Source organism: Salmo salar, chromosome ssa02 (genome assembly GCF_905237065.1).
Source record: "Salmo salar chromosome ssa02, Ssal_v3.1, whole genome shotgun sequence".
In the NCBI taxonomy this organism is placed as follows: Eukaryota; Metazoa; Chordata; class Actinopteri; order Salmoniformes; family Salmonidae; genus Salmo; species Salmo salar.
The window spans coordinates 65,021,607-65,049,321 of NC_059443.1; the positions used below are offsets into that span (position 1 = coordinate 65,021,607).

The 27,715-nt window shown below is 41.7% G+C and overlaps 1 protein-coding gene across 1 annotated transcript; it reads right to left on the reverse strand.

Moving 5' to 3' along the window:
• LOC106590166 (structural maintenance of chromosomes protein 3) lies at positions 1–27,715 on the reverse strand. The gene is made up of 30 exons (XM_014180841.2): positions 27,494–27,715; positions 26,772–26,847; positions 26,579–26,617; positions 26,390–26,457; positions 26,214–26,285; positions 26,029–26,108; positions 25,834–25,912; positions 25,223–25,340; positions 24,673–24,848; positions 24,361–24,441; positions 23,692–23,856; positions 22,591–22,712; positions 22,025–22,238; positions 21,740–21,843; positions 17,723–17,822; positions 16,008–16,168; positions 15,596–15,737; positions 15,284–15,434; positions 14,807–14,959; positions 12,905–13,056; positions 12,139–12,297; positions 8,656–8,763; positions 7,984–8,092; positions 7,622–7,764; positions 7,106–7,210; positions 5,994–6,206; positions 5,173–5,364; positions 2,004–2,181; positions 1,043–1,149; positions 1–847 (listed from the first exon to the last, which is right to left on the reverse strand). Exons 1-30 carry the CDS (start codon positions 27,506–27,508, stop codon positions 776–778), a joined length of 3,654 nt encoding a protein of 1,217 aa, XP_014036316.1. The 5' UTR covers positions 27,509–27,715; the 3' UTR covers positions 1–775.

The window sequence follows — 27,715 nt, forward strand, 5'->3', positions numbered from 1 at the left end:
TGTCCTTATACAATTTTTATTGTTTTCTAATAGAGTAACAGGGAGAGAACAACTAGTTAAAATGCTGCAGTCAGTGTAGAACTAACTGGTTACAAGATAATGACCTACAACAGGGAATGCCAAGACACCGTTAACAAAAAGAAAGAATAAAAAAAAAATTCCGAACGTTTCAAACCATTTTTCTGGTAACGACGTTACAACAAGTAAATAATACGTCATATCTTAAACATGGAAGATTATTCTGACAAACTGGTTATTATTTCTGTCTTTCACTATACCTCACAGTTTGAGATTCAAAGTGACCAACCAATTTATGATGACAAATCATCAGCACAACATCAGCACAGACCAACAGTTTCAAATAAAAAAAGAACATGCATTTGAATCTGAAAAGTTCTCAATTTTCCATTACATACAATGAGGTCAAAGGCTGCGCCAGCACTGAAATTCAACCCTCATCTCAAACATCAACACCTGAAAACGTTGTTAAAAATAAAATAAAAACAATCCAGAAAAAAAACGAAATTAACTTTTATTTTCCCTCCTCGGCCGCTAAGACGATGGATGTCGTCATAACGATTGCATAGAGGAGGGAACAGTGGTGCAGCTACTAAGCGCTAGATGATGGACTAGGGAGTTCTGACGGTAGAATGAGAATAGATTCCAATAACGGCTGACCATAGAGTTCTGGTTGAGTTCTGTCAGAGTGGAGAGGACTGAAGGCTCAGAGTTAGGCAGTGCACTATGGAGGTGGATGATGAAGAGTTGATTATTCTTAACCATGGGTAGTGTCGTCCTCCACAAAGTCTTTCGCCTGCTCTGCCGAGATCACGTCAATGTGACTCACCTGAAAACACACACAGTGAGTGACCAATGCCTGTGTCTGAGTTCCACTGAGACAACCATCTTATGAAACATACTTTTCACGTCTCTGAATGCCAGAGGTTATTAAACTAGTCTAAAACTAGCCAGTGAGTGAGTAACCAGTACCCACGCATTCATACCGATGTGGACCAACGTATAAACTTTTAAGTAACTTCACCTTGTTTCTGAACTTGACTCCGTAGAACTTGTCGGCTGACTCCAGAAGCTCAGGTCTGAACGTAGTGGTGATAAACTGGGCATGGCCCGCCAGCTCTACAATCATATCTGGAACACACATTACACACCGGTAAGGATAAGATATTTATAGATATGTTATAATGCTTAAATTTCTTCATGCTTGTTGAAGGATTGTGGTTGCCTGACGACTCAAACTGAATTCTTCCACTGCTCTACATACTTCAGTCTGAGACTGCCATCATTTAAGCCGTTTGTGGTGACGTCAAAACGATGGGTGTTGTACAAAACAAAGTCATCAGCAATTGGATCATTTCTAACCAATCAAGAGTATCAAAGCCAATGACGAATTTTCAAATTGCTGCTTTGCCCAAGTGTGTTCTGGCTCTGGCCCAACCCATCCGTTTCTGGGACCAATCAGAACGTGTTTGCATTCTAGAAATCGTCGGGGAGGTACTCAGATCCAGACTAATTGTGGAGAAGAAACTAACGTCCATGGGCGTAGCGTTTTGCCGGAGAAAGAAGTTCGGGCAGTCAGGCAAGGGTTGTGGATGGCCGAACATTGAAAATCAAGACAGAAAGGCTAGCTGTAAATTCAACAGACTTATTAAAGTCAGAAAATGTATTTTACAGATACATTTGTCATTCAGCAGACGCTCCAGAGCGACTTACAGGAGCAATTAGGGTTAAGTGCTTTGCTCAAGGGCACATCGACCGATTTGGCTCGGGGATTTGAACCAGCGACCTTTAAGTTACTGGCCCAACACTGTTAACTGCTAAGCTACCTGCCACCCATTGAAAATTAAGACAGAAAGGCTAGCTGTAAATTCAACACACTTATTCCATCTCTTCTTATCCAAGGGAGGCAGTCTGTGAGTGGTTGTGTTGTTTAAAATATGCTATTAAAATATAATCTCTTTATTTGATACGAGTGGTGTTATTACCCGAGACAGCCTTCCTGTGCTGTGCATCCAGGGCCTGGTCAATCTCATCAAACAGGTAGAAAGGAGCGGGGTCACACTTCTGGATGGCGAAGATGAGGGCCAGGGCCACCAGGGACTTCTGACCTCCAGAGAGCTGCTGCATCTCCCTCATCTCCCCCTGCTTCCCCGTGAACGACACCTGGATGGGGCAAGACCAGAGAAAGAAATGTGGAAAATTATTGAAAAGGATATACACATACAGTGCCTTTGGAAAGTATTCACACCCCTTGACCGTTTCCACATTTTGTTGTGTTACTGCCTGAATTTAAAATGGAATCAATTGAGATTTTGTATCACTGGCCTACACATAATACACCATAATGTCAAAGTGGAATTTTGTTTTTTTAAATTAATAAAAAATGAAAAGCTGAAATGTCGTGAGTCAGTAAGTATTCAACCCCTTTGTTATGGCAAGCCTAAACATGTTAAGTAGTAAACATTTGCTTAACAAGTAAGTTGCATGGACTCACTATGTGTGCAATAATAGTGTTTAACATAAATGACTACCTCATCTCTGTACCCGACACATACAATTATCTGCAAGGTCCCTCAGTCGAGCAGTGAAATTCAAAACACAGATTCAACCACAAATACCTTGCAAAGGGCACCCATTGGTAGATGGGTAAAAATGGATCCCTTTGAGCTTGGTTAAGTTATTAATGACACTTTGGATGGTGTATCAATAAACCCAGTCACTACAAAGATACAGGCGTCCTTCCTAACTCAGTTGTCAGAGAGGAAGGAAACCATGAGGCCAATGGTGACTTTAAAACATTTACAGAGTTTAATGGCTGTGATAGAAAACTGAAGATGGATCAACAACATTGTCGTTACTCCATAATACTAATCTAAATGACAGAGTGAAAATAAGCAGGTAAGAATAAACAATAAAACATGCATCCTGTTTGCAATAAGGCACTAAAGTAAAACTGTAAAAAATGTGGCAAAGAAATTAACTTTGTCCTGAATACAAAGCGTTATGTTTGGGGCAAATCCAACAACACAACACTGAGTACAACTCTTCATATTTTCAAGCATGGTGGTGGCTGCATCATGTAATGGGTATGCTTGTCGTTGGCAAGGACTAGGGAGTTTAGGATAAAAATAAATGGAATGGAGCTAGAGGAAAACCTGGTTCAGTCTGCTTTCCAAAAGACACAGAGACAAATGAACCTTTCAGCAGGACAATAATCTAAAAACACAAGGCCAAATATACACTGGAGTTGCTTACCAAAACTAATACAGCTTTTATGGCAAACCTTGAAAATCTATGGCAAACCTTGAAAATGGCTGTCTAGCAATGACCAAAAACCAACTTGACAGAGCTTGAAGAATTTTTACAAGAATAATGGGAAAATATTGTACAATCCAGATGTGCAAAGCTCTTAGAGACTTACCCAGAAACACTCACAGCTGTAATCACTGCCAAAGATGATTGTAACATGTATTGACTCAGGGGTGTGAATACTTATGTAAATTAGATATTTCTGTATAAAATGTTCTATAAATTAGTTTTAAAAATCTGAAAACATGTTTTCAATGTCATTATGGGGCATTGTGTGTAGATGGGTGATATGTATTTAAATGTTTATCTATTTTGAATTCAGGACATAACACAACAAAATGTGGGTATGAATACTTTCTACATACACATTGACATATTGAATTTCATGACTTTTAACCAAATTTTCATGACCAACAATTGTCGTCTATGTACGTATAAAAAATAAGCGTAATGTGGAATCGACACTGGGAGACTGCTCTCTGATCCCATGTAACATCGCCTGTCGTGGTGCAAGGCACTTAGGCAACTGTATAAAACACATGTGGTCAACCCTCAGTCTGGAGAGCCTATGGATGTGCAACCCTGCTCAAACACATCAGAGCCAGTTTATCAAGGTCTGGTTGAGCAGCTCATTTCTAAAATGTGGTTTGTTAGAGGGGGACTGGAATAAAAGCCTGCACACCCGTTAGCTCTCCTTGAGGATGGTTGACCACCCTTGATGTATAACATTGCGACATTACAACCAAATACGTTTTTTATGCCTTTTAAAATCATTTGCTCATTCAATATATCAAAAGATCAAATGGCTATGGTAGGCTACAAATCCTTTTATTCAGTTGAAGCAAGCCCACAAATCTTTTTCAGGAAATGTACCTTTTCGAGTTTAGTCATTTTATCTTATAAGTGGTTATTTGCAGGCAGACTAGCATCTATTGAGTTGCAATGTCCCAAACATTGAATGTTCAAATCAACTGAAAGTATCTACAAAACAAGTTGAAGGGACATAATCCAAAATAAACGCCAATTGCAAATTATTATTTTGATTCACTGCGATTGAACAGAATCCCAACTAATACAAAGGCAAAGTGAATAGTGAGTGTCGTTAAAATCTTTTAAATGAATCATATGAATCGTTCAAAAAAAGTAAATCAACTTTGTATGGCCTTATTCGTGTGTGTCGGTGGAATGTGTTTTGAGTCATGCCAGAAAAATGAACACATGCTATTAACAGCTAAAGTTAACTAGAGGGTACAAGATATGTTTTGAATTGGCTACCTAGTTATTAGTCCGTTCTCTCATATTTTATAGGCTAGGCCTACATGGTGCTGCAATGTCCGTCTCTCTCCTTGAGCAATGGCCTACTCGACTAGTCTCGCACACATGAAGGTGATGCCACTGAGGTATAAGGTGATGCGCGCAAACACAGACGATGCTCAACTACACTTTGAAATTTCAACTTGTGTATTCTACCTTCCAACATTAGGTTAAGACCCCAACTGAGTTCTTTAAAAAAAAAAATGGTAAAGGGTTGCTCATCCCTGTTCTACATGAACCTGGAAATACGACAGAACCTTACCTTTTTTCAATATTAGGAAGAAAAGGTGACATGAGCAACAGCAAACTAGGATAATGTGATACAGTCAATAATGAAACTAATCATGTTTTGCCCATGCTGGGATTTTGATTACTTTGTGTAAAATAGGGAGAAAAAAAATATATCTTAAAAAAGCTATTCGGAGTACATATGACATTTTCACTATTTATCACAAATCTCTCTCGTGGTTCTCGGGTTCACTCTCAAACACACACACCGGTCCACTCACCCACCCGCACAAACACTCTTACCCTGATGCCGACTCCGGTGAACTGGTCTACAGAGGGCACACTGCTCTGAGAGCCTGAGCCCTTCTCGCTGTCGGTGCCCCCCTCCCCCTCGTCCTGGGACTGACCCCCCTCCGTGTCACCCTTTTTCATCACCAGGGTGGCCTTGCCCCCTGGAACCAGCTTCTGGAACACCTCACTGAAGTTCTTAGACACCTGAGGAGAGGAAAGATGGAATTAGTCATGATATGGTTAGTCACTTTGGAACAGAGATAATTACTGTAAAATGAAAAGAGCTTGTAAGTAAAAACTACTATTATCCATCCAGCAATGTGATTGATTGAACTCATGCTGACAGAAGTCAACAACAACCGTGTCCTTCATTTGAGGACTTGAGTTCATATGGTTAAATCATGAACATTTCTGTTGAAGGATAATGACTTATTCGGGGGGTTGAAGTCTCTGATTGAGACCTTGCTCAGAGGTACAGGTGTATGTGCAGAAGGTGTCACAGTCTATCTGTTAGAGACCTAAATCAGGTTGAAAGCGTACCAGTTTCAGACTTGATTGAGGTTTTGATTCATTTTTTTTTACATTTACATTTTAGTCATTTAGCAGACGCTCTTATCCAGAGCGACTTACAGTAGTGAATACATACATTTCCTTTTTTTTTGGTACTGGCCCCCCGTGGGAATCGAACCCACAACCCTGGCGTTGCACACACCATGCTGGCGTTGCAAACACCATGCTCTACCAACTGAGCCACAGGGAAGACGATACAAGGGTTGAAGCGTACCTGTCACCTAATGAAGAGGTTGGGTACTTGCCCATTGAGGACAACGTACCTGTTTGAATGTGAGCTGGATGGCCTCATACTTCCTGAGCTCCAGGACGTTCATGAGCTCCATGATGGACTTGTGTCCTCGCTCCAGCTCGTCCTGGCGCTTGATCAGCTTCTCCTTCTGCTCAGAGAAGTTGACAAACTGGTCCAGGGCCTTCTTGTTCACGTGGCTGTACTTCTTCAGCTCTGTGTTGCACTGCTCTAGCTTACGGAACAGCTACAGAGGGAGGGAGGGAAAGAGAGAGAGTTAGGGTAACATGAAAAATGTCTTGTTCACGTGGCCGTACTTCTTCAGCTTACAGAACAACTTGTGGGGAGGAACATTTGGTTGAAGAGGCAAGGTAACGCGTTACTACACATGCTGTATTGTAGACATACACGTTTCAAGTGAAAAGCTTGATGATCATCTCTTGAGTATGAAGAGGAGTTGAAATAACCATAATCCCAACTCTGACACGTATTCCTTCAAAACACTCAAAACTATTAATAATCTTCAGTTTCTATGTCAAGTCAAGAGACCTATCAAAGAGAGAGGCTGTATAAGAGGTAGACTATCATCCTTTGGCTTCATCCACTTCTCACTATCTGACCTGGCCGGCTAATCAAGACTCAATGTCTTGGGGAGAAGGATTAAGGAAGCTAACCTTCATCCTCATGAAGTATGGGATATTTCTAGTCTTGTCAAGGAGACACACACTTATGAGAGATGAGCCAGCAGCCCACTCGACACATACGGAGAGCCCAGGGACGTCTGGCGGCGGGAGCTGGCTAACTAGGTGTCTGAGTCACAGTGAGGTGGCTGCTGCTTTCATAAGTGTGAGAGTGGGTGGGCGGTGTCTCAGTTGTGTGTATGTGACCAGGCCCTGGCCCCTCGGTCGAGGTGGCTCTCTGAGATAATTGTCGTCGTGACTGTTTGGCTTTGGCTGCTAATAAGTCCTGAAAGATAAAAACAGGACAGGGAGCCCAGAGAGAGAGAGAGAGAGAGAGAGAGAGAGAGAGAGAGAGTGTGTTTACCTATAGAGTGTGTGTTCAGAGTATTTGTGCAGGTTTATCCCTAGGGAGTGTGTGTGTATACTCCTAGAGAGAGAGAGAGAGAGAGAGAGTGAAAGAATTCACCTGTTTGAGCGTGAGGGTCTGGTACTTCTCGAAGGCCTCCTGTGGTAAGGACCCCAGCTCCCTGATCTTCTTCATGCACTCCTCTTTCTTCTTCAGCAGCATGCCCTGTAGTAGGAGTAGTAACAGTAGCATTATGGTTTTTGTAGTAGTAACAGTACTTTATTTCCACACAGCATCAGCAATGATCAGAGACACAAGGAGCAATAACAGGTGTTACCTGTCAGGTATTTTAAACTATTCTAATATCTGCTTATCAAATGTTTTTAATGTCTACTACTGTCGTCTTTCACCATAAATTGTCAAGTCTTATGTCTAATGTATTTTTAGTCATGTGTATGGACCGCAGGAAGATTAGCGGTTGTCATGGCGCCAGTCAATGGGCATCCTAATAAGGTACAGTAAGTAGCCTTGGTTTGTGCGAGCCACAATGGCTCATAGGAGCAGGAGCCCATCTCCTGTTTCTGTACACCCACTGGGCAGGATGCTAGTCTATCGCTGGAGAATCAAAAGGCGGACCTGTCGGTTGGTCATCTTCTCCAACTCCTTGGTGTCATGGTTGATGGCGTCGTTCTGTTCCTTCTCTACATTCTTCCAGCGGTCCATGCTCTTGGCGTGGTCCTTGACCTCAATCTCCGCCTTGTCGATCAACACGTCCAGGTCTGGGGGATGAACAGGGACAGATACCATTTTTTTTTTTAAACGTTGGCACTTTGAAGACGTAACAATTGTACCTTTATTGATATTGAGGATTGTGTGAAGGTTTTCATCAATTCAGGTCAAATAACGTACTACTGTTCAAGAGAGACCAACACAATACTTCCTGTGAGCTCCATTCTTTCTATTGCTAATGCCTGTCTGTGTGTGTGTGTGAAACCTACCCTCTGAGCGTGCCAGTGTATCTTTGATGCGTTTGTTGATTCCCTCCAGCTCTGAGGAGGTGGCTGTGAGCATGGTGCCTCCCTCAGTCTCTCTCAGCTCATTCAACTCCTACAGGATCACATGGAGAAAGAAGTTAATAAGGAGTAACAAACACATTCACAAGCGCTTCCCTATGTCTCTCCTAGCTCATACATCTCCTACAGGAGTGGTATTCAGTCGGGAACAAAAAATAAAGAGTACAGATTATTGTATGGGACAATATACAAACATTTTTGAGAAAGATATTTAGAAAAATTACATTTTATTCTGTATTTATTTAATGGTTCCTTTTCATTTTGATAAGAGATTAAAATGTAATGAACTGAAGGTTATTTGAAGATGTAAAAATATTAATGTAGCAATTTTAAGGTTGTGTCAATATTTGGGGTGGGGTCACAAGACATTGTGAAATCAATTCTGACTTAAAAAATGTTAAAGGTTAAATACATAAAAAATAATAATAAAAATGTTGCTATTGTGATATTCTGGAATTCTACCTGTTCTAGGTTCCCATCTAGACATTCTGGAACCGGACCGGTTCTAGTGTCTGTTTGGAAAATTCTGGAACCGTACCTCTACTGTGGAACCGGACCTGTTCTAGGTTTAGTTTTGCACATTGTGTAACACCATACCTGTTCTACTTGGTCGAGGCGTTTCCGTAGGTTCTCGTTGAGGTACGTCTCCACCCTGGTCATGATCCCCTCCAGCTTGATCCTCTCATTCAGCAGCTGCCTGTTGTCCTACACACAAAGATAACCTGATGAATTACTCCTTTCGTACAACAATACATCACACACAAACACAGCAATCATGTTTGTTGTTCTACATTCATGTCCTCATCTTTCATAACAAAATACAGAACACATTTCAGAGAGAGACTCCCTCTGTTCGTAATAGAATAGATGAGAGAAAAAGAGCGTACACCCCCACACACCAAACAAATGAGCCTTCATAAGAAAGAAAGAAAAATGAATTTAGAGAAGAAAAAAAATAATGAAAAGAACTGCAGGCGGGGAGAAAAAGAGAGAGCGAGGGAGAGGAGACTGAGGGTCACAGCCCGTCTACCTACTCCTGTACAGAACATGAGTCTATTTCTATATCGGGGACGATTGCATAACGTTAGCAGATAGACCGGCTGAGGTGGCTACTGAGGTGGTCATTGTGAGCAGCTGGTAGTGTGTCTGTGTGGTTGGGTGTGAATGCAGTGCCCACACCACAGCAGCTAGCTAGCGCTCAAACTCATCGAGGCCACTTAAAACTCGACTGTGAGTCTTAGGGTGTTTGTATCAAAAAGGCAAAGACAAAGCTGTTAACAATCCATGTATGATATAACAACGGAAGGAACAAGACAGTGAAAAAAAAAGTATTTCTTTTTTATTTCACCTTTATTTAACCAGTTAGAACTTGTTCTCAACTAGCCTAACTTACAACTGCGACCTGGCCAAGACAAAGCAAAGCAGTGTGACACAGACAACAACACAGTTACACATGGAATAAACAATAAACAAGCCAACAACACAATAAACAGTAGAAAAAAAGAAAGTCTGTATACAGTGTGTGCAAAAGGCATGAGGAGGTAGGCAATAAATAGGCCATAGTAGCGAAGAATTACAATTTAGCAGATTAACACTGGAGTGATAAATGAGCATATGATGATGTGCAAGTAGAGATACTAGTGTGCAAAAGAGCAGAAAAGTAAATAAAAACAGTACGGGGATGAGGTAGGTAGATTGGGTGGGCTATTTACAGATGGACTATGTACAGCTGCAGCGATCGGTTAGCTGCTCAGATAGCTGATGTTTAAAGTTGGTGAGGGAAATATAAGTCTCCAGCTTCAGCGATTTTTGCAATTCGTTCCAGTCACTGGCAGCAGAGAACTGGAAGGAAAGGCAGCCAAATGTGGTGTTGGCTTTGGGGATGATCAGTGCTGGAACGTGTGCTACGGGTGGGTGTTGTTATCGTGACCAGTGAGCTGAGATAAGGCGGAGCTTTACCTAGCATAGACTTATAGATGACCTGGAGCCAGTGGGTTTGGCGATGAATATGTAGCGAGGGCCAGCCGACTAGAGCATACAGGTCGCAGTGGTGGGTGGTATAAGGTGATTTGGTAACAAAACGGATGGCACTGTGATAGACTGCATCATAAGCATTAATTTTCTTCTTTCATCAGGGACAGGGTGATAAATTAGAATCAAGTGAACTTCCGGTATTCATTCACTCACTGTCTGTATTCTTGACAATATCCACAAACTTTCTCAACCAGGTATTACGTCATTCGGGGCAGAAGATACATACCCCGTATAGGCCTAATTGCAAGAAGATACATGTGCTAAATTACTTTCTATGTTCTGAAATGGCATGTAGAGCTCTGGTGGAACTCATCAAACCTTTGAAAAGATGCCAAGAGGGGGGGCTGAACTCTGATATTACACAGGCTCTTAAGGATTGGGAGAAGGGGTTTGCTAGTTTGTTTTCAGGTATCGAAAATGTAGCATATTTTGAGGAATCATTTTATAAAGACATATGTTCCCTGAGAACTAAAATGGAAAATAAAAATGTCAGAACCCTCATATATATGTAACCCGTACTTAAATGAGGAGCTGTCTGCAAAAGTTAACTTGTTGAGGATAGGGGGCAGTATTTTCACGGCCGGATGAAAAACGTACCCAAATTAAACTGGTTACTACTCTGGCCCAGAAACTAGAATATGCATATTATTAGTAGATTAGGATAGAAAACACGCTGAAGTTTCTAAAACTGTTTGAATGGTGTCTGTGTATAACAGAACTCATATGGCAGGCAAAAACCTGAGAAAAATCCAACCAGGAAGTGTAAAGTCTGAGAATTGTAGTTCTTCTTTTGATTCTCTATCGAAACTACAGTTTCTGTGGGGTCACGTTGCACTTCCTAAGGCTTCCATTGGCTGTCAACAGCCTTCAGAAAGTTCTTTCAGCATTCTCCTGTCACTGGGCAGATAATGGGAGCTCAGTCAATCAGTGGACTGCCTGTGGACAAAGGGATTGGATATGCGCGGTCCCACGAGCGCGCTGTTCCTTCTTTTTCTCCATGAATGAATACGCTATTGTCCGGTTGAAATATTATCGCAATTTTACGTAAAAAATTACATAAAGATTGATTTTAAACAGCGTTTGACATGCTTCCAAGTATGGTAATGGAACATTTTGACTTTTCGTCTCTGGTACCGCGCTCACGCGTTATGCCTTTGGATAAGTGATCTGTACGCACGAACAAAACGGAGGTATTTGGACATAAATATGGATTATTTCGAACAAAAACAACATTTCTTGTGGAAGTAGCAGTCCTGGGAGTGCATTCTGACGAAGATCAGCAGAGGTAAGAGAATATTTATAATACTAATTCTGAGTTTAGGTGACCCCGAACTTGGCGGGTGTCTGTATAGCTTGCTGTGATGGCGAGCTATGTACTCAGAATATTGAAAAATGTGCTTTCTCCGTAAAGCTATTTTAAAATCTGACACAGCGGTTGCATAAAGGAGTACTGTATCTATAATTCTTAAAATAATTGTTATGTATTTTGTCAACGTTTATGATGAGTATTTCTGTAAATTCACCGGATGTCTTTGGTGGGAATACATTTTCTGAACATCACGCGCCAATGTAAAATGCTGTTTTTGGATATAAATATGAACTTTATCGAACAAAACATACATGTATTGCGTAACATAATGTCCTAGGAGTGTCATCTGATGAAGATCGTCAAAGGTTAGTGCTTCATTTAGTTGTGTTTTGGGTTTTATTGACACATGTCCTTGCTTGGAAAATGGCTGTGTGATTATTTTTGTCTATGTACTCTCCTAACATAATCTAATGTTTTGCTTTCGCTGTAAAGCCTTTTTGAAAATCGGACAATGTGGTTACATCAAGGAGAAGTGTATCTTTAAAATGGTGTAAAATAGTTGTATGTTTGAGAAAGTTGAATTGTGACATTGTTGTTGTTTTGAATTTGCCGCCCTGATATTTCACTGGCTGTGTCCCGCAGGTGGGACGCTAGCGTTCAAACACCACATACAACCACCACACAGTGCCCTGTTTAAACTTATTCCCCCTGTAGTCTTTCATTAACTGTCTCCTTACCTGCTGCAGCTGTCTGATCTCGTCGTTGAGGTCATCCACACGTCTCTGGTCCTCCAGACTGAGCTGAGAGAGCAGGTCTGTCCCCAGCTCAGCCTTCAGAGACTCCCTGGTGGACTCCATGGCATGGAGACTGGCCTCTAGAGACTGCAGTGAACGTTGCTGTGAGGAGAGAACAGAGGAGAGATAGTTGAAGAGAGGAAGAGTTACAGGGTAGACACCATGGAATGGAGACTGGCCTCTAGAGACTGGAGAGAGCGTTGCTGTGAGGAGAGATTGAATGGGTTGAAATTACTTTATCAATACCCAAAAGATGACATTTGGTTTGCAAGCAGCAGGCACAGTTTATGCTAGTACAGTGCAGCAATGTGTTCATGTATTCAACTGGTGGACTACATGTTCAAGATAATTCAAGAAGTCTAGACAGAAGAAGACACCAACAATCATACAGTTAGCTATATAACTGTAGGCTACCTTAGGCATGAATGTCTTCTCAGACTGCTGCATTCTCACAAATGTAAAAAGGCGGGGTGCTTGTCATGGTAGCATAATACTGACATTTGTAGGGTATAAAAATACACCCTTCTCATCATCCTCCTGGATGTGCACGGTACTTTTCTGAATCTCAAAACAATCTGACATTTTTTGTCATAACGCTGAACTGGATCAAGGTCTGATTCAGTCAACTACGACTACATTTTATTCATGATTCCCTTGAATAGGGCCCAATAGAAACCAAGAGACACATTGAAGTCCAAATCAACCTCACCTTCGGCATGAACGTCTTCTCGGACTGCTGCCTCTTCTCCTTGAGCATCTTCATCTCAGACAGGATGGAGTCTCTGGAAGCCTTGAACTTCCTCTGCTGGGTCTCAATCTGCTGCATCTGGTTCATCAGCTGGTCGATCTCATTGTTGATACGTGATGCAGGGTTAAGGAACATACTTTATACACAAATAGGACCTATATAACCTATAGATCTCATTGTTGATACATACAGGGGAGGGTTACGGAACATACTTCATACATGATGGATATCATTGTTCAATTGATTGATTGGTTGGTTTTTGGGATTTATAACACACTTTGGAGAGGCTCAAAGCATGTAACATTGTATTGGTTAAACTCAAATCATCCAAAACTAGATATTTCGTTTTCCATACAATTGAAGTGGCCATCAGCAATTTAAACAATAAAAATTGGACTCCCTGCCCGTTTGGGTTAAAAGCTGAGGGAAAGGGCTGGAGAAATGTAACCGCTCTCAAATTCATAGGACTGACCACCCATGATATAAAAATTATAGTTTTAACCATGTTTTGAGTCTATATAGTGTTTGTTTACATTTACTTTGTTTACAAACATTGGCGTAAAACAAGCTTATATATTTTGGGGTATGATGGGGTATGACAGCTGAACTAAGCTCATCAGGCATTTCTAAATTTGATTCTTCAAGAATCAATGGGTCCATATCATAATTAATAAGTCAAAAAATGATGTAGCAACTACAGATTGCCCCTTTAAAGACTGATTTAAAATAAAACAGGCAGGCATCTCCCTAATGGCAAGCTTACCTAAGGACAACACACCATCACCGACTGAGCCCCTGTATTTAGGACTAAAATGGCATATTAGTATCTCTGGTGTCTGACTCACTTCAGGTCCACTGTAGGGTAGGGAGTTGAGTTAGTGTACAACAAGCTAGACTGAGACAGGACCATGGTAAATGGGTCAGATCAATACATGCCTGTATTCCTGACTAATCAGAAACAAAAACAGTGCCTATAAAATCCCCGATGCGGAAAATGCGGACAGAATCATGGAATCCAGACATTAAAACGGAATTCAACAATATTAAAAAAAACGCATTGAATTTAGTAGGGAATCAACTAAATGTATTGAATATTAATTTGCCCAAGTTTATCATAATAAATTAACAGAATGCATAAGTTATTCGTATTTCCTAAAACTGCTTGTCTACCACCTTGTGTAGCCATTTGCGATGACGCTAATGAGTGTCTTCTGTTAGATGGAAAGGCTTTCCCGAAAACCTTTTCATTTAAATGTTAACTACAAAGTAGCCTATGCTTACCTGGCAGATTGATATGGTTATTTGCATCAGTATGCGTTTTGCAATCTCTACCATCACGTGCACTACAAAAACACAAATTAACTACCTACATGTACATACTACCTCAACTAACCGGTGCCCCTGCACATTGACTCTGTACGGGAACCCCCCCTGTATATATTGTTATTATTTTTTTGTACTTCTTAAAGCGTTGTTTGTTAGGGGCTCGTAAGTAAGCATTTCACTGTAAGGTCTACACCTGCTGTATTCGGCACATGTGACTAATAAAATTTGATTTGATTTAAACAACAGCCAAGTGCTTGGTGTGCACTAGAACGAAAAGGGTAACTACATCCAAAAATACACGTTTCCAATTAAGTTGCTTTTCCCTTTTTTTTTTTTTAAGAAACAGGGGAAAACAGAAACCTGGAAAAACAAAATGGAGAAAACGGAATTTGGGTAGAAACAAAACGGAAATCAGACAAAAACAATCTAATTTTATAGGGCCCTACAAAAAAATCAGTTTGGGTCTTTAATTTAGAGGACTAGGAAGATCTGTGTGAATGAATGAACCAACAAACCAGCAATGGAGTTAAAAGATATGTTCGATGTTCCTGCGGAGGTTCTCATTGAGTTTGGCCTCCAGCTCTCCCAGCTCCTCCTCAGCCTTCCTCATGTCCTTCTGCAGCTCCAGACGTGACTTCCTGGTGTCATAGTAACCCCCTGTCAGCGCCCCGCGGTGGGACACCTGGTCACCTGAGAGACACAGTAACAAAACAAAACAATTACAAAAAATATATATAAATAACAAAATTACACACCAGAAAAATAACGAATTAAATTACAATTAAAATAACTAAACTGTCCCACAGCACACTAACTGGTATGGTACTGTGCTGGTCACCTCTGCAACAGAAAAACACCTGTGATCTCAACTCACAAACACAACAACAAAAGCCGAAACACTTCAAAATCTACACTAAGAAACCTCTAGTTACTTGAACATAGACTGTAAAAGGCAGACAAGAATTCGTGTCATGTACATTAATTGTCATCTTGATCACGTAAGTCGTCACCTACCCTCCAGAGTTATACAGTCCATGGTGAATGCCCTGGCCAGCTGAGTGGACACCTCCATGCTACGACAGATCAGGGTCTTTCCAAACACGTGCTTGAAGGCCTTGTCAAACTGCTGGCTGTAGCGCAGCTTGCTGATCATGGGGATGGCATCCTAAAGGAGAGAGAGAAGAAATATAGGTCAGTTTAACAATCTTTGACGACCCTAAGTCATAGCAGGCCTGGGTCAAATACATAGTACAGTATTTGAGGTATGTTTCATTTTTTTGCTTGGTTACACTTTTAGGACGATTCCATTCAAGAATATTCCCTTACGTTGGTCTCAGGGTAGGCGGTGTCCCTGACATCCAGCTTGCTGAGGGGCAGGAAGGTGACCTCTCCAGGCAGGTTCATCTTGTTGAACTCCGTCAGGATCTTGGTGCTCACCTCATCTGTCTCCACTATGTGGTAAAACAACCTAGTCGGGAGGGGGACATGAAGGAGTATGAGCTGACAAATTTGAGTAACAGTTACTTTTACATTGAGGAAACAAGCTTCTCTCTGGCTTTCTCAATGGTCTTTCCACGATTCACCGTGTCCCCTCTCCCCGTCTCCTTCTCAAAACACACCGGAGGTCAGAGAGGAAGAAACTCAGATCTTCTCCTCCAATGTGTTCTCCAATCCAGGAGAAAAGAAACGACATAAGGTATACAAAAAAAAAACGATTGAAAAAGAGCCTGTCACTCACCTGGTTCCCGCAGTGACCTCCACACAGGTGTAGAAGGCGGGCTCACACTCAAAGTTGTTCATGACGATGCCATGGTAACCGTTGATGACGTGCTGGTTGATCCCCTTTCTGCGGAAATGCTCCAGCACCTTGTTGATGCTGTCAATACCGTTCAGAATGGCCTAGTGGGGACAAAAACAGCAAGATTTACCTTAACATTTCAACACTTTTTAAATGCATATTCATCTGTGGCGTCATACAAGCGTCTTCATTGGGGATGGGCATTTTTTCCCAGATATTCGGACAATTGAAATAGATTCGTTTTAAAGAAAGCACTTGTTTTGATCCCCACGTCCTTGTCTACAACTCAATTGATATTAAAACAGCCTACCTGTTGGTTGCTCATTGTAGCCTAATCCTCATAATTTAGCCAATTTAATTCCGTAATTCTAAGTCCATTTAGCATTGATTAGAAATCTCCCACTTCACTTGCTACACATGGAGCCTTTGATGGTAGTGAAGCTTTGACTGACCCACAATAAGCCACATGCGTGAAAAGTGTGTAGGCTACCGGCACCTCTTTTTCTGTTTGTTATGGGGCCCAGTCATAAAAACGATCAAACTGTTGTTTTATTAAAATGTCATGGTCTGTCTTTGTATGTACTCTCGGAAGTCATTGAAAATTAACGTCCGTTTCGATATTTATAATAATAGTGCCCATCCCTAGTCTACGTAGGTGAAAATAGTGATTCTCCACATTTTGTAGTCCAAAAGATAAGTACTCTCTGTGACGTCCCGGGTATAAGGCAGCTTCGACCAGACCACTCAAGCAAAGTAAAGACGGCAATCACCAAGTTAACCATCTGGAATTTTGATAGAACGTCATTTTGAGGAGATTTTGATTGAAGAAAGGACTGATTAGTGTGACTGAAAAAGTAATAAGCAGCTGAGTCATAGACACACACTGTAGATTTCTAGGAGAGTGGGGAGAAAGGGGTGGGCTGATTCTTTGTTAGAGTGTCTTTACCTCTACGCAATTTCTTTCCCTAATAATTGGTTGAGTCACAAAATCACTACCCCTCTCTCTTTCCCCAATAATGGAGTCACAAAGTGAGTCTTCAGTGTTCAGGTGGGATTGCTTTCATCAGTGACTCATCGTTGCTAAAGCCGAGCCATCGACGTCGGTTGAGTAGGTAGTGCGAAGGCGTGTGTGTGTAGCCTTTATTTCATGGTGTGGACTTAATAATACATCTGTAACACCAGGCCCATGACATGACTGGTAGTAAACAGTAAATATGTGGAAATGAGTGTCCGTGTGAAGGTGTGTGTAGTCTTTCTCCTTGGCCGTGGGGCAGGGAGTATATAAATGGATGGGTGTGTGTAAAGGTGTGACCTTCGTAATCTATGATTGCCTCAGAAGATTTACCACATGGCTAGTATGATCACGTGTAAAGGGAAGGTGTGTGTCCTTTCTAATCTGGCATTGATTCATAGATAAATGGAACTACCACACATGGTTTAGCATAAGGCTAGTAGGATGATATGGATTACATAGACATTCATGTAGAGGTGAAGGTGGGTCTTCTATAATTAATATGACTCATAGGTCAATCTAACGCCATGGGGGGGTTATTTTGACCTGCCGGTGGCAGTATGATGATATGCATGATATGATGATGCATGCTAAGGGGCGAGTGTGTGTGTGTGTGTTTCGTTGGGTAGGAAGTCACACTGACCTTGCCGGTGGCTGCTCTAAGGAGCTGTTGTTTCTTCTCCAGCTCCTCTCGTTTGGCTGCCAGGGCCTGCTGCTCAGCGTTCTCCTCCCGCCACAGATAGCTGTTGGAGGCGCACAGACAAACACACTGCTAGTTTAATGCATTAACTTGTCATTCAGTCCAAAAGACATTGTACGAAATTATGCAGCCAGGGCAAATATTGTAAATGCTAATTTTGTTGAATCACTTCCAGGAAAATGCCTTAATTTTGAGAGCAGCTCTATTGTAAACTTTAATGACCCATATGTCATATTCATCGTCTCTGGTCTTCTCCCTCCTCCTTACACAACTCAGTATCTCAAGGCCCTTCTCTACAGCACACAGTGCAAAGCTCCAGGCAGCGTCCAACATCCATCTCACAGTGTTATAAATACCCCTCCATTGTTGAGGAGAGGAGAGGGGAAAGGCATGCTGACATTCACAGCAGAGCAGACCATAGTCTGGTAAGGAAATAAAGGTTGCCAGGCGGAAGATGAATGAAAGTCTTAACCTGTCAAGGTATAGGGGGCAGTATTTTCGATTTCGGATGAAAAACGTGCCCAGAGTAAACTGCCTAATACTCGGGCCCAGAGTCAAATATTTGCATATTATTAGTAGATTTGGTTAGAACACTCTGAAGTTTCTAAAACTGTTTGAATGATGTCTGTGAGTATAACAGAACTCCTATGGCAGGCAAAAACCTGAGAAAAATCCAACCAGGAAGTGGGAAATCTGATGCTTGTAGTCTTTTCAAGTCATTGCCTATCGAACACACAGTGACTTAGGGTTCATTTTGCACTTCCTAAGGCTTCCACTAGATGTCAACAGTCTTTAGAACCTAGTTGCAGGCTTTTGCGGTGAACACAGAGCGAACAAGAAGGCCGAGAAGTTGGTGACTCAGAAAATGACATGAGTTTTGTGGCACGCGTTCACGTGATGAGGTAGCTGTGTTCCATAACGTTTTTCAAGACATTGGAATCGTCAGGTTGGAATATTATTGAAGTTTTATGTTAACCTGTTGGGGGTAGGGGGCATTATTGACACGGCCGGATAAAAAAAACGTACCCGATTTAATCTGGTTACTACTCCTGCCCAGTAACTAGAATATGCATATAATTATTGGCTTTGGATAGAAAACACCCTAAAGTTTCTAAAACTGTTTGAATGGTGTCTGTGAGTATAACAGAACTCATATGGCAGGCAAAAACCTGAGAGGATTCTATATGGGAAGTGGCCTGTCTGACAAGTTGTTCTTCATCTTGGCTCTTTTTATTGAAGACTGAGGATCTTTGCTCTAACGTGACACTTCCTACGGCTCCCATAGGCTCTCAGAGCCTGGGAAAAAGCTGAACGATATCGAGGCAGCCTCTGGCTGAAACACATTATCGCTTTTGGCAAGTGGCCGATCAGAGTACTATGGGCTTAGGCGCGTGCCCGAGTCGACCCCATGCTTTATTTTCTTTCGTCTGTTTACCTAAATGCAGATTCCCGGTCGGAATATTATCGCTTTTTTTACAAGAAAAATGGCATAAAAATTGATTTTAAACAGCGGTTGACATGCTTCAAAGTACGATAATGGAATATTTAGAATTTTTTTGTCACGAAATGCGCCATGCTCGTAACCCTTATTTACCCTTTCGGATAGTGTCTTGAACGCACGAACAAAACGCCGCTATTTGGATATAACTATGGATTATTTGGGACCAAACCAACATTTGTTATTGAAGTAGAAGTCCTGGGAGTGCATTCTGACGAAGAACACCAAAGGTAATAACATTTTTCTTATAGTAAATCTGACTTTGGTGAGTGCTAAACTTGCTGGGTGTCTAAATAGCTAGCCCTGTGATGCCGGGCTATCTACTTAGAATATTGCAAAATGTGCTTTCACCGAAAAGCTATTTTAAAATCGGACATATCGAGTGCATAGAGGAGTTCTGTATCTATAATTCTTCAAATAATTGTTATGCTTTTTGTGAACGTTTATTGTGAGTAATTTAGTAAATTCACCGGAGGTTTGCGGGGGGTATGCTAGTTCTGAACGTCACATGCTAATGTAAAAAGCTGGTTTTTGATATAAATATGAACTTGATTGAACAAAACATGCATGTATTGTATAACATAATGTCATAGGTGTGTCATCTGATGAAGATCATCAAAGGTTAGTGCTGCATTTAGCTGTCTTCTGGGTTTTTGTGACATTATATGCTAGCTTGAAAAATGGGTGTCTGATTATTTCTGGCTGGGTACTCTGCTGACATAATCTAATGTTTTGCTTTCGTTGTAAAGCCTTTTTGAAATCGGACAGTGTGGTTAGATTAACGAGAGTCTTGTCTTTAAAATGGTGTAAAATAGTCATATGTTTGAGAAATTGAAGTAATAGCATTTCTAAGGTATTTGAATAACGCGCCACAGGATTCCACTGGCTGTTACGTAGGTGGGACGATTTCGTCCCGCCGGCCCTAGAGAAGTTAAAAAGGCCCTAAAGATTGATGCTATACAACGTTTGACATGTTTCAACGAACGTAAATATAACTTTTTTAGACTTTTCGTCGTGAAATTTTGGGCTCGCTTCCTACATTTGGAGTAGCTTACTGAACGCGCTAACAACAAGTAGGTATTTGGACATAAATAATGGACTTTATTGAACAAAACAACATTTATTGTGGACCTGGGATTCCTGGAAGTGCCTTCTGATGAAGATCATCAAAGGTAAGTGAATATTTATAATGCTATTTATGATTTTAGATGACTCCAAAATGGCGGGTATCTGTATTGCCTGTTGTATTTTTCTGAGCGCCGTACTCAGATTATTGCAAAGTGTTCTTTCCCCGTGAAGCTTTTTTGAAATCTGTCACAGCGGTTGCATTCAGGAGATGTTTATCTATAATTCTTTGAATAACAGTTTAATATTTTATCAACGTTTATGATGAGTATTTTTGTAAATTGTTGTGCTGATTCATCTGCAGTTTTGGAGGGAAAATATTTTCTGAACATCCCGCGCCAATGTAAAATGTTTTTTTTTTATATAAATATGAACTTTATCGAACAAAACATACATGTATTGTGTAACATTGAGTCCTAGGAGTGTCATCTGATGAAGATCGTCAAAGGTTAGTGCTGAATGTTAGCTGTATTTATGTTTTTTTGTGACCCCACTCCTGCTTGGAAAATGGCTGTGTGGTTTTTCTTGTGTTGGCACTGTCCTAACATAATCTAACTTTATGCTTTCGCCGTAAAGCCTTTTTGAAATCGGACAATGTGGTTGGATTAAGGAGAGGTGTATCTTTAAAATTGTGTAAAATAGTTGTATGTTTGAGAACTTTGAATTATGACATTTTGTTGTTTTGAATTTGGCGCTCTGATTTTTCACTGGCTGTTGAATAGTGTGAACCATGGGTGGGACGGTAGCGTCCCACGCAGCCCTGAGACGTTAAGGGGGAACAACCATCCAACCTTTAACACGGTGGAGGTCGAATCAGGGCTAATAGGCCTTCGTCATACATTTTACATTTTAGTCATTTTAGCAGACGCTCTTATCCAGAGCGACTTACAGTAGTGAATGCATACATTTCATAAATTTTTTCTCCGTACTGGTCTCCCGTGGGAATCAAACCCACAACCCTGGCGTTGCAAACACCATGCTCTACCAACTGAGCCACACGGGACCTGGGGTCTTGCATTCCAGACAAAGTAAATACATATTTTCTAAGTAAATAAATATTTAAAGTGCAAACCATGACTCAATGAGGAAAGAGTAAAAAAAACAAAAAAACAAAAGAGCAAAGAAAGTTACGATTTATAAGTTAGAATCAATATATAAAAGCGCAAATGATGACTCAACGAACATTGACCAAAAAGCAGTAAAGAAGAAAGAAAAGCGAGATGGCGAAGTAAAGATTTACAGGTTCAAATCAATATCTTTGCCTAACAGTGCAATGACTCAACCCAAGAAACAAGATGGAGCAAAACAAATGATTAAGATATGGATCATGATCTTACTTTCTCTCGCTCTGCAGCTCGTCCTTCTTATTCTTGACTTCGTAGTATTTCTTGTCCAGCTCTTCCACCCTGGTCTTCACCTCATTCAGGTCCTGGTCCAGTTTCTACAGGGGAAAACAGACCAGTCAGATAGAAACTTGATCCCAAGAATTATAGAATAGAGGGAAATCTAGAACAGAATCGAACATTCTATTTAAACAAAATCATTCTTATAAGGGCATTATAATCAACCATGATAGTTCCAATTGAACTATAGCATAATGAGTCATGAGTTAGGTTCCATACACTATACTGTTCCAGGTTCTTCTCCTTGTTGGTCTCAGTGTCCTCCAGGTCTTTATGGATGGCAGCAATCTGCCTCTTCTTGTCATTGATGGCCTGGTCTAGGGACTTGAGTTCCTTCTTGATCCACTTGTCCCTCTCCTCTTTAGAAGTAAACTGGCTGCCACGGCCCTGCTTGGCGTACAGGTCTGTTCTCTCCTGGGTGGCCTGGGCCAGTCTGGGTGGAGCGACAGATGACAGGAGGTGTTAAAAGGTACATGGGGAAGTTCAGAAAAAATATCTGAAAGGGGGGCTTATTCCTTATTTAGTGGCCTACTAATAAGGTGCCATGTTGGACACACTCCAGTCTATCACCAATGAGGATTACAAGAGTACCAACTTCATTCACCTTCTAGTGGATCATTCTTACTGACTTCTACCACATTCTAATTTTCAGCAACATCAGGTGTAACTAACATTACATGGGGGAAAAAATGAGTAAATATCCTTTTACTAATACATTAAAAAGATGTCTATTAAATTATTAATTCATTGTTGAGCCTTGAGCAGTGTAGGGTTTTCCTACAGACCTGGCGATGCCCCTCTCCTCCCTCTCCTTCACAGTGTTGAACTTGGGCTCAGTCTCCTGCAGCTCCTTCTGCTTCTCCTCTATCTTCTCTAGCAGCTTCTGCCGCTCCTTCAGTAGACGTTTCTGGAGGAGGAATTCATTATTATTAAATAGAAACAAATAGTGACAATGGGTGACACTCAGAGGCATTTGAGGATACTCATATGTGTGTGGGGTCATCGCTGAAATAAATTCAAACGCCAGCAGATTATCTTTTATCTACACGTGATTACTCTAGATATGTCAACCATAAGGGAAAGGGGATACCTAGTCAGTTGCACAACAATGCATTCAACTGAAATGTGTCTTCTTCATTTAACACAACCCCTCTGAAGAAGAGAGGTGCCGGGAGCTGCCTTCATCGATGTCGTCGCCGCCGCCTGGGGAGCTTCCTAAAGTCTGCTTTGATCCATATCACTCAGATAGGATCATGTGACTCACAGCAGTCAGAAAGGCAGATGACGCAGGTACACCCACCCTCTTTCTCCCTACTTCCCTCTTCCTGCCCCCCTCCAACCATCCCAACAAAACAATGCTAACAAGAAAGCTGTTCTCCCGGCCAGGTGGGCCTAATCCAACCTCGCTGAGATGCTGCTGTCTAATCTGCAACACACACAGGGATTGGGGCCAGATCTCTTCCCTTGGGCCACTGCCCAGAATGAAGGGATGCAGGGAGAGAGAGAAAGAGAGGTTAAGACTAGCAGTAAGGGGAGAGGGATGGAGGTGTGTGGTGAATCAGTGACGCAGATGGAGAGGCTTCTGTCCTTACCCTCTGAGAAAAAGAAGGGGGGACGGAGGGATGGAGAAAAGAAGAGGTAGGTGGTGTTGGAGGTGTGGGGGGGATTATAACTGACGCAGATGGAGAGGCTCCTGTTTGAGGATGGAGAGGTAGGTACGTAGTAGGTAAGGATGGCGAGTCTCACACACACATCTAAACCCACACACAGTGACGCAGATGAGGAGGTTTCTAACCGCCCCGTTTCTTCGGTTCACTGTTGCCAACTACACACCACTCTCTATCTCAGACACGCACACACACACCACCACCACCGCGCTCCCCTACCTTCTGTTCGCTGTTGCCGGCCAGCTCCTCCTGCAGGTCTTTGGATTTGAGCTCCAGCTTGGTCCTCTGTTTAATCTGCTCCTGTCTCTCTGAGCTCAGCTGCTCCTTCTCCTCCTTCATGGCACTGATCTTAGATTTCTTCTCACGCACCACACGCTCCGTCTCCTACAATGGGAGGAAGAGGAGGAGGCCATGAGAGGAATAACACGTAGACTAGACGGACACCGACTGAAAAAAGCTAGTCAGGTTTGCATACACAAGAGCCCTAAGATAGAAACCTTTTTTTGTTTTACCCCCTTTTCCTCTTAAATTTCGTGATATCCAATTGCGATCCAATTACAATCTTGTCTCGTCGCTGCAACTCCCCAACGGGCTCGGGAGAGGTGAAGGTCGACTCATGCGTCCCCTTGAAACATGACCCGCCAAACCGCGCTTCTTAACACCAGCCCGCCCGCCACAAGGAGTCGCTACAGCACGATGAGCCCTCCCCCCCGCCAAACCCTCCCCTAACCCTCCCCTAGTCCTTTTCAGCACGGTTACAGGAACTGTGGTGGATGGATGCGTAACCAGGCCAGCTCAGTACAGCTTGGCTCAGTAGTGTGAAAAGCTGATCATATCCATTTACACTCCAAGCCATTCTGTGCAAATACTGTATGCAGAATCACTTACCTCTACTTTGTCTCTGGCATCCTGCTGGGCATCTCTCAGATGTCTGGACTTGTCTCCACAGGTCTCTCTCTTGGAGGACAACTGAAAGAGGAAACAGAATTTAAAGAACAGTTAACTATGCAATCAAAAATATCAAATGCCATTTAAAAAAGGAAGAATTTGAAAGGCCAGACAACAAAAGCAAACCCCTACCAACTGAAAGTTACTTTTTGTTAGACATCCTTTGCCCATGATGAATACAATTTGATAGATATTTATTTCTCGACCCAAACTCCATAAACACATTTTGTTGATTTTTTAAATTCTTGTTACCTCGTCCAGCTTGGCGCGTGTCTCGTTGAGCTCCTGGTTATAGATAGTGTACTCCAGAGCCCTCCTCATCTTGTCCCACTTCTGGTACTGAGCCAGCTCCTCCTTCTCATCCTCCAGGGTCTGGAGACGCTCCTCAATGTACTTCAGCAGCTCATTGATCTTCTCTCTCTTACCCTCTGGGGGAAACACAAAACAGTGCACCAGTATGTTATTTAGGTCTAGTTATATCTATAGCTGTGGTGGCCCAACCAAGGGCCATTTGTAATAGGAAAGGGAGATGCTTATTCTGGGAACTAAATGTATAGCTTTTCCTTGGAAAATAATTAGGAAATTGAAAGAGCAGCATTTATTTAGAAAGTTTGTGCGATAGGTCTGAAAGTCGACTGTTTCTTTCCGTAGATAACTGCACGTTTTGAATTTGTCTAAATCAAAGCCCATCTTAGGTAGTGAGTCAGAATACCTCTGCTTAGATCTGGTGACTGAATGCATGTGAACAGAGTCTTAGATGGTGTCATCGTAGACATATAGAGAGACTTTGGTTCTTCTGTACCTGTTTCCTTCATGAGGGAGATGGACTCCTCCTTGCGCTCGTCGTACACCCTGGTTCCTGCCACCTCACGCAGCAGCTTCAGACGCTGGGAATCAGGGGCTGTAGCCATCTGGTTAATCTGGATACATGATAAAGAGAGGAAACACACATAAACGATACCCATGTATAACTTACGTAAAAAGTGATCTGGATACAGGATAAAGAGAGGAAACATATGAAAGGTATCATATGTATAAAGTTATATGGTTGATCTGGATACATAATGAATCAAATTTCAATTGTCACATGCGCCGAATACAACAGGTGTAGTAGCCCTTACAGTGAAATGCTTACTTACAAGGGGTGCAAATAGTCTGGGTAGCCATTTGAGAGACGAAACATATTAAAGGTATCCTTTGTATAATTTATGTAGAAAGTTACATGGTTGTTCTGGACACAGATTACGGACAAGGGAAAACATGTTACTTAAGATATGATATGGTATGATACGTTGGGTTGTATGAACAGATATAGTCAGCACAGTGGTGCAAAGAAACATGTTTGCAGCAAATAACCAATGAATGTTGCACAACGGAGCCTGTTTAGAGCATATGTTCATAGTGCTGTCTTACCTTCCCCTGCTTGACGATGTAGTAGGGGTTACTACGGGAGAAACCAGCACTCTCCAAGAGGTTCATGACATCATTTTTACTGGAACAAAATCAACATACATGATTGCTGATTACATGATGATTACATATTCAAACAGAGAGGCAATTTTCGATCGTTGCTCAGTCACAACAGACGTGTAGTCAACAGATACTTACGTCACCATCTTCTTGTCTAAGAAGTACTGGTCCTTCTTGGCGCCGATGACACGGCGGAGGGACACCTCCTCTTTGTCGATCTGGAGGGAGAGTGAATTTATTGACCAACGAACGGAGAGATATCAAACTAAACATGAGAGACTAAATAGTCAAAAGGTGACAATCATGTTTGGTGAGAATCTTACCGGCAACCTGTTGTCAGAATTGTCAAATATAATCTCCACAAAAGCTGAGATAACACGAGGACCAGTTCCCTCCTGCAGTGACAGGGAATAACATTGTTATAACAGTGTTATAGGGTTAACAACAGACTGAGGATTATATAATATCCATTACTGTTAGTATAACTTCCACTACTTACATGGAGCAAGGCCAGGCGCTGTTCGGGGCGAAGATGGCTGAACTCATCACTGAGCACAAACTGAATGGCTGAAAAACAAACATTTGTTTTTGTTATATACAGCAAATAAATGCATCACCATTTTTTATATTCTTCTAATTTCATATGGTAGAAAACATCAGAAGAGGACAGGGGAGAGCGCGCACGTACCGTAGAAAAAGTTACTTTTTCCAGATCCATTTCTTCCCACTGTGAGAAAACAACATACAGGGAGGGAAATGTCAGTCAATCAATGGATGGAAAGGCAGCAGCCCATTGTTTCCTCTACCTACATCGTGATGTGTTGTTGATGACTAAAGATAGCTAGAGGTTTTGGGAGAAAGTAAACATTGCAGAAACTCACCGATGACATTGGACTTTGGACTGAAAGGATCCACCACAGTCTGGTCCCTGTAACTTCGGAACCCCTGGATGATGACCTGAGAGGAAAAGAAGGGAAGTGCAACTGCTATCACAAATCTGAAATGATCCATGCTTGCTAGTTACAGCACCATTGCATTGAATAAACGATTCAGACATCCACCAATATTTTTTCACAGGATGTTGAAATTAGCTGCCAACAATTGCTAGCCAGCTAGCTTGTTAGCTATGTCAAAAGGCAAACTAATGTCATGCAAGCTAGATGGGGCAGTATTTTCCGAGCTAGCTTAGCTAATAACAAACAACGTTATCTGAATAGCTAGCTAATGTGACTACTTTATAAATGGCTTGCCTTGATAGCTAACTGGCAAGATAGTTAGCTGCCCTAACTAGTTACGTTAGCTGGTATGAAGAAAGTTACCACATATTGCTAGCTATTATAACGTTAGCTAGCGACTAGCATCACTACTACTTGTACCTGAGCTAACTAGCCTACTGACAGACATGGTCCGAAATTATTTGCAATCCGGCACATGACAATTTTTGTAGATTACTTTTCCAATTGCAGTATTGTAGACTAGATCCAGCTAGCTAGCTACATGTAAATTTACAGTAGTTCTTAGCTAAAGCTAGCTATCTGGCTAGGCCGCAAGCATCCTTTTCAGAGAGCGGGTCGTCGAGATGGAGCTCGCGCCGTTAGTTTACCTGTTTGATGTACATGGTCGCCTAATCAGGAACTTTCCTCAGAAAGCGAAACAAACAACTTAAATAAATACCCCTTCTCCTTCAATAAAGGGAAGGTGGGCTTTTAAAGTGATTATTGTGAATATTTTTTCAAAATGCATGTATCCAAGTTTGTTGAAATATCCTGGCGAAAGAGAAACAACAAGGAAAATGGCGTCACGAGCGGGATGAAATGGAACAGTC

What these genes read in the sequence shown, in the direction of transcription:
- LOC106590166 (XM_014180841.2), bottom strand. An exon ending in TTAGACAAGAAGATGGTGAC is followed by an intron (nt 25,913 to 26,028) that starts GTAAGTATCTGT and finishes ATTTTGTTCCAG; the next exon opens with TAAAAATGATGTCATGAACC. An exon ending in ATGCCAGAGACAAAGTAGAG is followed by an intron (nt 23,857 to 24,360) that starts GTAAGTGATTCT and finishes CTCCCATTGTAG; the next exon opens with GAGACGGAGCGTGTGGTGCG.